Source organism: Balaenoptera musculus, chromosome 2, assembly GCF_009873245.2.
Source record: "Balaenoptera musculus isolate JJ_BM4_2016_0621 chromosome 2, mBalMus1.pri.v3, whole genome shotgun sequence".
NCBI lineage: Eukaryota > Metazoa > Chordata > Mammalia > Artiodactyla > Balaenopteridae > Balaenoptera > Balaenoptera musculus.
This window is the reverse complement of record NC_045786.1, coordinates 59,820,311-59,832,510: the sequence shown is the minus strand read 5'-3', so window position 1 is coordinate 59,832,510 and position 12,200 is coordinate 59,820,311. Positions and strand designations below refer to the sequence as shown.

At 58.2% G+C, this 12,200-nt stretch overlaps 1 protein-coding gene across 4 annotated transcripts; it reads right to left on the bottom strand.

The window, feature by feature from the left end:
- Nucleotides 1-128: 128 nt before the first annotated feature.
- Nucleotides 129-11,817, bottom strand: MAN2C1 (mannosidase alpha class 2C member 1). Of its 4 annotated transcripts, none has more exons than XM_036844313.1 (26): nt 11,263-11,817; nt 10,881-11,006; nt 10,319-10,442; nt 9,090-9,160; nt 7,830-8,007; nt 7,332-7,521; nt 6,073-6,179; nt 5,778-5,888; nt 5,306-5,398; nt 5,061-5,177; nt 4,740-4,835; nt 4,498-4,643; nt 4,021-4,144; nt 3,539-3,660; nt 3,348-3,433; nt 3,076-3,231; nt 2,769-2,879; nt 2,493-2,625; nt 2,129-2,233; nt 1,871-2,027; nt 1,636-1,779; nt 1,144-1,253; nt 963-1,042; nt 680-828; nt 455-564; nt 129-382 (listed from the first exon to the last, which is right to left on the bottom strand). In XM_036844313.1, the coding sequence occupies exons 1-26, from the start codon at nt 11,361-11,363 to the stop codon at nt 256-258; spliced, it is 3,174 nt and encodes a 1,057-aa protein (XP_036700208.1). In that variant the 5' UTR covers nt 11,364-11,817; the 3' UTR covers nt 129-255. The 4 variants fall into 4 exon arrangements, with proteins under 4 accessions (XP_036700208.1, XP_036700205.1, XP_036700206.1 ...); XM_036844310.1 differs by having other exon boundaries at nt 2,493-2,587; nt 2,769-2,866; XM_036844311.1 differs by having other exon boundaries at nt 2,493-2,587; nt 2,769-2,866; nt 7,914-8,007.
- Between the last annotated feature and the right edge of the window lie 383 nt (nt 11,818-12,200).

The window sequence follows — 12,200 nt, the reverse complement described above, 5'->3', positions numbered from 1 at the left end:
TCATGGGGCCTGCAATCCAGACCCGGTGCGCACAGATAACCTTAGATCTTGCCCCTGTCCCCAGATGCCTGGGGTAAAAACTTACCCCCTCAATGCCTGAGTTTGGGCCCTGAGGGGACTGAGCAGGGGCTACCAGCAGGGTTCCTAAGCCAAGCATTTATTGTTCAAGAGGTAACTGATCCTTGCTTCAGGCTTGGGAAGCAGAAATGAGGAGCCCCCAAAGCCTTCCACAAACAAAACCCCAGGCTCAGGGACTCAGCTCGGTGCGGGCTGCAGCACGAGCAACAGGGACTGCACTTGGAAGGGAGAAAAGGTGAGCTTCAGGCGGCTGTCCCGAAGGGGCAGGGGGCCAGCAGGGTCACGGCGCTCCAGGAGGTCACAGCTGGAGAACAGGACGGACCATGAGCGCCCCGCGAGGGCAGGACTCCCACTCCCACCCCGCGCCCCCACTCACAGGACGGCCTCCTGAACGGGCAGCGACGTGTGCAGCCAGCAGTCCACGTGGCTGCCGTGGGCCTCGTACAGCCTCAGGACCAGCTTGCGGCCCTGGAGGCTGGTCTCCGCCTACGGAGGGAGGTGGGTGGTGGGTGGTGGGTGGTGGGTGGTGGGTGGTGGGCGGGGCCGAGGGCGGGCCCAGCTCGGGACCCCAGCCCGCTCCCCGCACCCCACCAGCCCTTGCCTGCTTGACGGTCTCCAACACGACTGCGGGCGAGGACACTGAAAAGGCGCTCCAGGCGGCGGCGGGTGCCGGGCCCGGGGCGGGCAGCGCCAGCAGGGGGAAGTTGAGGCTGTAGGCAGCGGGGATAACGCCAGCGTCCTGGAAGGATCCTGGGCCCAGACCGGAAAGGGACGCGTGGTGTTAAATGAGGGTAGGGGCGTGGGACTGCTGGAGTGCTCCCCACTTACCGTTGGGGCAACCGAGGCTGAGAGGGGCAGAGAGGTATCGGGGCCGCAGCACTCACCCTCATGCGGCATCAGCGCGTAGGTGAACTCGTGGCGCCCCATGTCAACCGTGGAGTCAGGGGACTTGGGCGCCCGCAAGCTGGGGTGGGGAGGGTGGGTAAGGGCCATGCTGGAGCCGCTGAAGTTCTGTCCTGGGAAGACCGTGCTCCCATACCAGTCCCCGGGAGGCACCCCACTCACATGGAGAGGCTGAGGACGCTGCCTCGTACTGACGCGCCATACTTGCAGTCATTGAGCAGAGCCAGCCCAAAGCCGTGCTCTGACAGATCCATCCAGCGGTGGGCCCACACCTGGAGGGTAGATCGGAGACCCACTTGGCGGCCCCGCCTCCTTCTCGTGCTCCAGAGCTCCTGTCAGTAGACTGAGGGACTCTCTGGGACCACACGATTGAATGCCAGCTCTCACTACAGGAGGCCCTGGGCACACCACACACCTGTCTAAGCCCCAGCTCCTCATCTGGGAAAGGGGGATAAGAGTACTTACCCCACCTAATGGGCATGAATATCAGACTAAACAGAAAGCGTTTAGCACCATGCCTGGCATACACGTCAGGAACAAGCAAATACTGATCATCATCTCCTCCTCACCCCATACCACACAGCTAGTCTCTCCCCAGCCAGGGAGGATCCAAACCCTCCACCACACCCCACCCCACACCACCCCACGTCAGACCTCAAATCGGGCCCAGTCCCAAGAGGTGTTGTAGTGGGTGGGCCGCTGCAGATGTCCGAACTGGACCTCAAAGGTGGCCTGGGGGCTCCGCACACGGGCAGGGAACTCCACCTTCAGGAACTTGTGGGCCTCGTGCCAGTGCACCTGTGGGGGGTGGAGGCAGGGGTGCAAGGGGAGGGACCCCTCCTCACCAGCCACACCCAGGGAAGATACCCACCACCCTGCCCCCTGCTACCTCGGTGTGGAAGCGGACATAGGGGCAGCCGACGTCCAGCACAACCTCTTGGCTGAGCCGACTGTTGGGGCTGATCTGCAGCAGAAACCAGGCGCTGCCCCGCATGCCACCCTCAGTGCCCACGGCCAAGGTCCCTGCCTGGCCCAGCACTGGCTTCCTGTGGAACAGCGGAGGGAGGCGCTGAGCCAGGACAGCCTGGCGGAGGGGGCCCAATACTCTCGTATCCCACGCCGCCCCCGAGTCCTGCCCACCCCGCACCGTGTTTCTAGGTGGTAGTCCATGACGTCCCACGCGTCCCAGTACAGGGGGACATCATCAAACAGCACAAACTGGTTCCCCACAGCACCCTCAGCAATGGCCTCCCTGGAAGGACACGGAGACTGGCGCTTTACAACTGTATGACCGTGGTCTCTCCAGCTGTTTGAGGTGGGTGGGGTGGGAGGTAGGGTGAGTAGGCCCAGAGGACAGGAGACTCCTAACCCAGCCGGCCCCGTTCCGTGTGTGGGTCCCAGTCCTGAGCCACCTGTGGGCTACTGTGGTCAGCTGTGGCCAGAGGACAGAGGGAATGAGAGGTCTGGGGTCCCCTGCCAGGCAGTGGGAGAGGGCAGCAAGGGGTTAGCACCTGCCAGAGGCCACCAGCACCAGAGACGTCAGGCGGCCAGTTGGGTCCAGCCTCACCCGGATGATGCCGTTGTCCAGAGTCACAGAACCGTCAGTCTTGGTGGGAGGGCGCCTTGAGGCTAAGTCTGCAGAGGCTTCCCGCCACCAATAGCCCGCCCAACCCCAGCCCCAGCCCTGCCTTGCCACCTGCTCCAGGTTGGGGAGCTCAGAACCCCCACGTTGTCAGGGACAGCCCAGGACAGCCAGACCCTGCCCACCGCGATGTGCCAGCACTCACCTCCTGCACTACAAACACAGGCTGCTGGGGCAGCAGGGGCTGCAGTGAGGTGGGGGTGGGAGCAGGAGCGTAGCCCATGCCGGGCACTGTCACCAGAGCTGGGGATGAGGCCTGGGCATCAGCGCAGCCTCCCTCACCTTCCAGGAACCATACTCGGGGAGGGGTGGGGGGATGGAGGGGGTGAGTATTACTAGTACTCTCTAGCCTGGGGCAACCCGGGGCAGAGATCCCCAGGGGAATGTCCCCAACTCTCGATTTGGCCTTGATCCCTCCTGCTACAGTAGCCACCCTTCTCCCCAGCCCATACCTAGGCAGTGGGCCCCACCAGGCCTGGGCAGGGCCAACACTTCGGTGCGCTTCCAGGGCAGTGTGTTGACAATGAGGAGGCCCTCAGGACCTGGCTCCCCAGCACAAAGGGCTGCGGCTGCAGCGCTGAGCAGTGTGTTGCCACGGGAACGGATGTCTGGGGAGAGACTGGCTGGTCATGGGTGGGCAGTGGGTCTGGGTGACCCCTGAATGGCCCACAGGAGGCACTCTGCCCTGGGTGCTGGAGAGCAGCGGAAATGTTGTCAGCCTCACCTTCGTAGTGGCACGTGGCTTCCTCTGCCACCAGCTGGATGCAGCTTCCAGTCACCACATCGTGGAACTGGTTCAGGAGCAGGAGCCTGCCGGGGCCAAGGGCAGGGCTGCGGAAGGCTGGGAGGGAGGGGCAGCCACAGAGGTGTCTGGGGTGAGGTTAATGGGTGGCAGGGGGCAGAAGACAGGCTGACCTCCAGAGGTCCTGCAGCTGGGCGGCCGGGTAGAGGAACTGGGCACTGCGGGCCAGGGCCAGGCTGCTGAGCAGCTCCACGTCGTGAAGGATCCGCTCACACTCCCGGTTCCCCTTCTTGATCTGAGCCCAGGGTAGGGAGAATCGGTCTAGAGTCTGTTCAAGCATCCCAGGACACCTTCCAAAGCCTTCCCTTGCTCAGAACCCCTGGTGGCTCCCCAGGGCCTCTTGTGAGTTACCTGCCCCAGATGCCTCCCTCCTCTCCCCTCAGCCCAAGCCCTTCCTCCCTCAGGGATGCTCAGTCCTGCCTCCTCCAGGCTGCTGACCACCCGGCTCTTGCACTTCTCTCCTCTCAGCTCCTCCGTGGAACACAAGTCTCTTCCCCCAGGTCTGGGCTGGGCTCTGTCCCGTGCTTCCTCCTCTGACCCTCTGGGCCTCTCAAGGGCACACCCTCCCCATTTGGCTCAGCAACCAGCTCCTGACCTGGGCATGGGTGGTGTAGGTGCCATTATGTAGCTCCAGGAAGAGCTCTCCGACCCACGTGCACAGCTGCCCCGAGTGGCCCTCCAGCGCCGAGAAGAGTCGCTCCGGAGAAGAGAGCTGCACCCTGAGGGAGACTGCAAGCCTGGGTCTCCCAGCCTGGCCGTGTGATTCACCCTTCTTCCATGCAAGGGTGACAAGAGATCCAGTCCCGACAGAAAGGAGCCACCCCCAGAAAGCTCCCTGTCCACACAAAGCCAGTTCTGGACACTCCAGGAGAGTTTTCTCTCTAGTAGGTTTAAGCCCCATCCCACCTTTAGGTTTTCCCCCACCCTACCACCAGGGTAGAAGTTGGGAGGAGTCCATGGTCCGGGATTGGAGGGGGACAAGGTTTAGGGGAGGTGTCGGGCCCAATGTTTGAGCAGAAGGAAGGACTAAGGGCAAGGGCGGAGGGTAGGGGTGAGTGAGCCCAGACCTGACCTGGGCAGCCCATCTGTATTGCACAGCCGCTTCAAGCGGTCCACCATGGTCTGGGTGGGGCCACCACCCCCATCCCCAAAGCCAAAGAGGAAGGCACTGTGGTTGGTACGCCCCTTGTCCCGGTTTTTGGCCACAGTCTTCAGCACCTGCACAGGCGGGCTCAGGGTCAGCTTAGGACAGGACACCCAGCCCTCTCCAGCCTGCCTCCCATCCCCGACCTTGGCCACTAGGTGCCCTCTCACCTCCTCCACACTGCCCTGCATCCCATATGAGTCACCAGGCGGGAAGTGGGCCAGCACCCGGGAGCCATCCAGCCCCTCCCAGAAAAAGGTATGGTGCTGCAGGCAGGGAAACAGGTAGAAGAGAGAGGGCTGAGTCAGGGCTGAGGCAGAGCCGGGCCTCCTAGACCTGCCCTTCCTGTTGTGTGACCCTGGGGGAGGCATGCCTTCTCTGGGTCGGGGTTGGGTGGTTTGTCCAGGGCCCCTCAATCAGCCTGGACGGAGATGTATGGGCCTGGTGGGACCCAGGCCCACTCTGAGCCTGGTTCCTTGGGGCCTGCTCACCGGGAAGGAGTTCACCAAGTTCCAGCTCAGTTTTTGGGTGAGGAAGCGCCTGATGCCACAGCTGCGCATGATCTGTGGGAGCTGCGCTGAGTAGCCGAATGTGTCTGGCAGCCAGAACTGCAGGGAAAGGGCCTCTGGGCACAGGAACCGGGGCTCTCGGCAGCGCGGCCACAGCCTCAGCCCCTCATCACTCAAGGGCAAGCTGCAGCCCCACGCGCCTGCAGGCGCAGCCGCTCCCAGCCTACCTCGGAGCACATCTTCCCAAACTCCTGCAGGAAGAAGCTCTGTCCCTGCAGGAACTGCCTCACCATGGCCTCTCCACTGGGAAGGTTCCCATCCTGGCAGTGAGGGAACAGGGAGGCAGTCGGGGTCAGCACCAGGTGGAATGGGCAGGAGCTCAAGCCAACCACCCCGACAGGAGCAGCCAGGGCTCTGACACTGGGTTATAGCCAGTGCCCAGGGAGTGTCCATCTCCTCACTTCAGGCCCACCTGTCTGTCTGCCAGAGGGGACGTTTCTGGGGCCAGGTCATGCAGACAGTCTGTCACTGTGCTTGAGACCCTCCTCCCCCTTGGAGTGCCAGGCCCTGGAATTCCAGGGACTGATAAGTGCTGCTGCGGAGGGGGCATGAAGGGCCTGCAGAGAGTCACCAGCAAAGCCAAGGAGAGAAGCCCATGATGGTATGGCCTGAGGCTGAGGGGCTGCAGACTGCACTTACCATCTCCACCCAGGTGCCCCCCACGGGCACAAATTGCCCACGGCAGGCGAACTCCTGGAGCCGGGCATGCAGGCCAGGGTAGTGGCTCTTCACCCATGCGAGCTGCTGCGCCTGTGGGGCAGATAAGGCGGGAGCTGGGCCAGGGGCGACAAGAACCCCACCCAGGGCTGAGTACCTGGGGCCCAGTGGGTGGCTGAGGGTGAGGAGCCCTGCCCCTCAGGCCCCAGAAGCCCTCGGAACCTCACACTAGCGCCCATTGGGCTCCAGGTACCACCCGCACAGCCGTCCCTCTGACCTGGGAGCAGACAAAGATGAACTCAGGATTCCGCTCCATGAGCTGAACGACTGTCACCCAGCTCCGGGCACATTTCCGCACGGTCTCCTTGAAGGGCCAGAGCCAGGCTAGACGGGGAGGAGAGTGGAGGATAGGAGAGCAGCAAGGTCCCCAGCTTCTCACAGATCTCCAGCCACACCCCTGCCCCCCAGCACCCAACCAGGCCCAGCCTGAGCCTCCAGAGGGTCATCCTAGCCTTCCGTCCATCCCAGGCCCTTTCCCTGCAAAATCCTGTGGCATCTCTCCTGAGCTGTCACTTTACATCACTCTTGCAAGGTAGGAGTAGAGACTGGGGAAAGGAGGTTGGCTGGGGCTATCGGATCAATTTTACATCAGGAAATGGAGGCCCCAGTCCCTGGAATAGCCTTACTCTGAGGTTTAGACACCCCCGAGAGGATCCTATAAGAGGTAGCAGGGGTTGGCCCTTCCCCTGCACGCACATTGAAGGACAGCCTGGAACAGAGGGCACAGCTTCCTGAGATGGACCTGCCTGGGCCAGCCGTCCTGCGTGAGGCACTACAGCCTCTTGCAACCTCTAGGCCTCAGTTCCTTCTTTACCAGCCCAGAACTCTACATCCCATGCTTTGACACAGCAGAGAAAGCCCTTGTTCTGTGGTTCAGAAACTTTAGCTGCATCAGAATCAATACCTTAGGGAGTTTTTAAAAAATGTAATTTCCCATAAGCCTCACAGACACTGCAGACATACCAGGTTCAAAACTGACCTCCTGATCCTCCCCAGGAAACCTGCCCCTGGGCTTGAGTCCCCATCTCAACTACTTCCACATCACTCCTATCTGAGGACTTGGGCACTTGTCAAATTCTTACTCATCCTCACTCTGTTCAAAGGTCATCTCCTCCGAGAAACCTTTCTTGAATCCCCCAGACCCAGCTGGGTTAAATGCCTCTTCTGGGCTCCCCAGCCCCCCATCCTTCCCTCCATCATGGCAGCAACTGTGTCTGCCTATTTTGTGATCATCAGTCTCTATAATCCTACCCCCACAATATCTAGCATGGGGCCACACGGGGCATCAGATTTTGTTAAAAGAGTAAATGAAGCCACATCTAGCAGAGCCTACAGGCCATTCCCCTTTCCCCAGGGAAAACTGAGGTCCAAGAGGGGCAAGAACTTAATGTGGATCACACAGTGCTTCCAGGGCACAGCCAGGTCTTCGAGGCCACTCCTGCCTCCCCGAACCAGCCCAGCCAGCTGCTGCCCTACCTGTATCAATGTGGCAGTGCCCCAGGGCATGGATGGTATGCTGGCTTTCACCCCCACGTTGGCCAAAGAACTTGGAGGCCAGGGCCTGGGCCACTGGGAAGGTCTCCGGCTGGGCGGGGTCACATACGTTCACCATCTGGTTGGCTGTGTACAGGGCCTGGTAGCTGCGCTGGTTGTCCTCCCCGAGGCCCTGCAGCAGGGTTCTGTCCCTTAATCCCCATCTCAAGCAAGCAGAGTCTCCAAAATTAGACCCCAGCTGATCTCCCACGGGTTCTCAGCAGAGTTGCTCCCTACCTCCAACCCTGTGCTCCTGCTGGTCCCCCGCTCAGCACTGTCTCCTTCCTCCCCTTTACACAGGGAAATCCTCTCAACACTCAGGCAGGCATGAAACACCCTCCCTATTCTGGATTCCCAGAGCCCCAACTATCTGACCCAAGAAACAGCCTGCCTGGAACAGGGCTCTAGAGGGTGACCAGGTGGCGCGGGGGTGTCGAGTACCTTGGCCATACCCAGCAGCAGCTCCAGATCCACCAGGAGCTTGTGGACATCCCGGTGGAACACGGCCAGCTCAGCCCGGCTCACCTGGAACATCTTCTCTGGGTCAGGGGCTGCGATCATGTGTCCCTTCCCGGCCCCCAGGAGCCCATTGCAGGCTACTTCCACATAGAGGGTCAGGCTACAAATGTGGGGAGGCAGCCTCAGGCCAAGGGACTGGCAGAGGACTCTGGGGCTTGGGGAGGGAGGACCAAAGAGGCATCTAGCAGACCCCTCCCCATTCACCCCCAGGATCTACCACCCAGAGGAGCTCACAGTTATGTCAGGTGCGTGTGAGAGAGGGTCATGGTAGAAACAACAGACTACACCAAATTCTGCTGATGAGTGTTCTGCCTTGGTTGGGGAGAATAAGTAGCCAGGTTTGGAACCATGTGAATTATGCTGTTGTTTAGACTTTTATTTCCAAAGCTGTCTTTACAAAGCACTGCCTTGGTCTCAGAACCCTCTTTGCACATTAAAAACATGTTTGGATCTCCCAGGTCCGGTCTTTCAGAACAAAGATCCATCAGCCAACATGGGCAGGCCACTGTTTGGAGAGCATGGTGGGCTGTGGTGCTGTTCTACTCAGTCTTCAGAGGGCAAACATGACTTCCTTCGGGAAGCCTTCCATGACTCTCCTCTTATCCCTCTCCTTAGTCTAGAACAGATTTCTTATGTTGAAAGGTTTTTCTTTCAAAGCCCTCATCAGTTTTGCAATTATATAAGTATATGTGAGTCCCCCTTGCTGTCAAGAATCACATCATTCACCCTCACAGTCCCAGTGCCTGGAAACATCAGATACACAATGTTCAATAAATATAATACCTAAGAAGAGTTTTTGATGGTGTCATAAAATGCACGTTATAATATGGATTTTTAAAAAATCAGGTTAAAATATCAAAGAAATACAACCTCAACTAGTAAAAACTACATTTGAAAGAATTCCTGAGAAGAATGTTGAGATGTTAATAATGGGCGTCACTAAGTGGTGGGATAATGGGAGTTATTTACTTCTTTGTGCTTTTCTGTATTTAACCCAAGAACGAAAACACTATCTTTATAGTCAGAAAAATCCTGCTTTTCAAAAATAAACTATGAGAGTTGAAGATGGTTGTACTGAAAGTGGGTGTGTTTCTCAGATCGTTCTGGGCCTCAGCTCCTGCTTGCCCACTGGTGCTCCCTCCCCTACAGCACTGGTCAACCACAGCACAGGGACTCACTCACCTCCGGGGGTCTTCTTCCCCCAGCTTGTCAGTCAGGACATAGCTGGTCTTCTCCCCCTCTTTGGTCAAACCCTGGTGGGGAGTGCAGTGAAAGAGACAGGACCTGAGGCTTGTGAACAGCTCAGATGAAGTGTAAGCTGAGGGAGGCCAGGCCCCTCTACCGGGTCCCTAGCACTGGCTCCTCTCTCCCAGACAAGGATTGACAAATCAGGGACCTCTGGTAGCAGGTGCCCCAACCCCGATGGCAGTCAGTGCCATGACCACCAAATGGCACCTATTTGCCAGCAGAAAAGCCACTGGTCTTGTGGAGTCTTGGAGAGGTATCAGGTCCTTGGTGGCTTCTGGTGGCCTCTGTACCCCTGAATAAGCATCTGAAGGGAAACTCTATGAAGTCAGGGACAGGTTTACCTCATTCTCCACTATATCCCCAGTGCTTAGCACAGGGACCTGCCAGAGAGGGCACTCAGGAGACATCTGCTGAGCCAGTGAAGGGAGGGAGGGAAGGAGGGAGGGGTCTGCCATCTTTCTGTACAGGAAGAACAACAGTCCTGACCTGAGACTGAGGGTTAGTCAAACTGAAATGGAAGCTGTGTGAACCTGAGCAAGTGTGTAACCTCTATATATCTCAGTTTCTTAGTCTGTAAATGGCCATAAAGACCTACCACATAGGATTATAAAGGTTAAACCTGTTAAGGTTGGATGCATAAACAAGGTACTTAATAGTGGCTATATCTGGGGAACTGGGGGTGAGGTAGCAGGGAGATATCCATTATTTCAGGTCAAGAGGACTTTTTAAACTTTATACTATCCAGAACTGTTTCAAAGTCCCCCTCCCCGACTGCCATAAGCATATATTACATATAATAAGAACCAGTTTATTTAAAACTAAAAATAAAAAGTGATATAGTCTGCAAAGTCACTAGTCTGGCACCTAGTAAAGGGTTAATAAATGGATCTGCTGTATATATTATTGTATTTGATTAATAACTATTTTCATCCCAGAATGGGAGGGTGACCAGTCAGTGGCAGGGTTGGTTTAGTATTAATTATGTTGAGACCCTCAGCGATCCTTTCAAACATGAGAAGGAACAATTACACAGGGGCCCAAGCAACAACTTGTCCAGTCCTGAAATCCTGATACCACCCTGCAGGCTTAGCCACTCAGCTGTGGCTTCTCCAGAGACCAGGGCTGAAATGTGGCCATACCTGACCTAGGGCAGGGCTCCTCACCTGGACAGGTTCCCCATCACGCCACACCAGGCCTTCTCCATCACTTTCCCAGCGAAGGTGAACTTCCTGACCCACCCATGCCTCTGGGATGGTCAGCTCCACCCGGAACCAACAGGTCCACCATCTGCAACAGAACCACTAAGATGGGCCTAGGGATCGAAGCCCTTTCCTTTCGACATACTTCCTTGGACTAAGGGTCAGCAGGGGCTTGAGACTTTCACCAAGTATCTGCAGCATCACAAGGTATTCAGCTTTGATCCACAAGAAAGGAGCAATGGGGTGTACAGCAAGGTGAGGGAAAGAGGCAGAGAATCAGGGGTCTGTGATTTGTCCTAGAGTGTCCTGCCTAAGGGATGTCCAGGGACTGCGAGAAGGGGGGAAATGAAAATTCTCCCATGAAGTCTTGAGGGATCAGGGATCTGCTCCCAGCAGAGGGTGCTGCTCTGCCCCAAGTGACTGTCTAGGGCAGAGGGCCGACAATGGAGGTGTGGCCCTTAGGGGAGGCGAGTAAGCCGGGAGCGGGGCTCTGTTGGCCACGCCCTCCCTCTAGAGCGTTACCCACGTGGGTCCGAAGCTGTCGCCGACCTGCGCGGGGCGGAAATCCTGCTGGACTGCCTCCTGGTAGGCAAGCCTTTCGGGTGTCAAGAAGCTGGAGAGCTCGGCCACTGGGCAGCTGTCTCCGAAGAGCCTGGGCGGGAGGGGCAGGTGGGCACGCGCCCGTGGGCCAACCGGCGGGTGGGGACTCGCATTCCCTCGACCCACCGCCGGGACGGCTGCCTCACAGCTCAGTCTCCGCCCACCCCCTCCGCCTGGACCCCAGCCCTTCCCGCGGCGGGCACTTTGTCCCTCGGCCCAGGTGGCCGAAGCTTGGGTTTCCCCCCCGGAAGGGAAGGCTAGAGACGCGTGGACGCGGCCGGCCGGCGCCATGGGCGAGGGGGCCACACCTGCCGCGGAGATTACAGTCGGTAAAGTAGAGCGGCGACACGAATTTCTCCACCCGCTCCAGCGTAGTGCGCCAGTGCTTCAGCGCCGGCGCCGCCGCCATCGCCGCGCGCTCTCTCCTCTCCCCGGAAGGCCCCAAACGCTGCCGGCGCGGTCCACGGCCTGGAACCAAAGGTTCCGGCGTCCGAAGGGCGCCTTCCAGGCCCGGGCAGCTTTTCTTGGAACACCGGCGGCTCTGTGAAGTCTCGCTGCTCTGAACTTTGAGCAGGGAGCTGAAAGCTAAAAGCCGCGCTTCCGATGCTCTCTTCTTATCTCGTCCGAGCTGGTGGCCATTTAGGGCAAATCCCTAAATAAAATAGGAAGTTTGACGCTTTGATTCTGCAAAAGGCCTGGGACAGAGACAAGCCGTTAGGCACGACGGGTGGGAGCCTGGGTTGCTGCCGACGCAGGTCACCTATTCTCAGAAGCTGCAAGCGGGAACCTCCTTGCCCTCTGGTCCCAGCCCGCCCTCTGGCTATCTCGAAAACCCGTGTCTGCTTAACGTGGCAAGAGCCGGGGCGCCAGGACCGTTGCTTTCAAGCCAATCGGCAGACATGCGTTAGAGAGGGCTTTGCACCCCAGTAACCTCAGCTTCCTCTACTACATGTTTTGTTTTATGTATATGGGTAAGTGCTGCCCATCGCCAGAAACTCCGAAGATTTTGATTTGAGATTGCAGATCACATACATAGAATTCACGATCCTAACAGAATAATGTATTTCCCTACACGGGACTGAAGAGTTCAGAGAAGCCATAATGCCAGAAACACCTCCAATTTCATCCTCACGTTACTCTGCTAATCTGTTGGCAGCTTGTTCCCCCCTCCTGGGAATGCTATGAAGTCCTTGTCTATAAAATCATTACGAAGAAAAGTATATACACAACACGAGCCCTGATATTT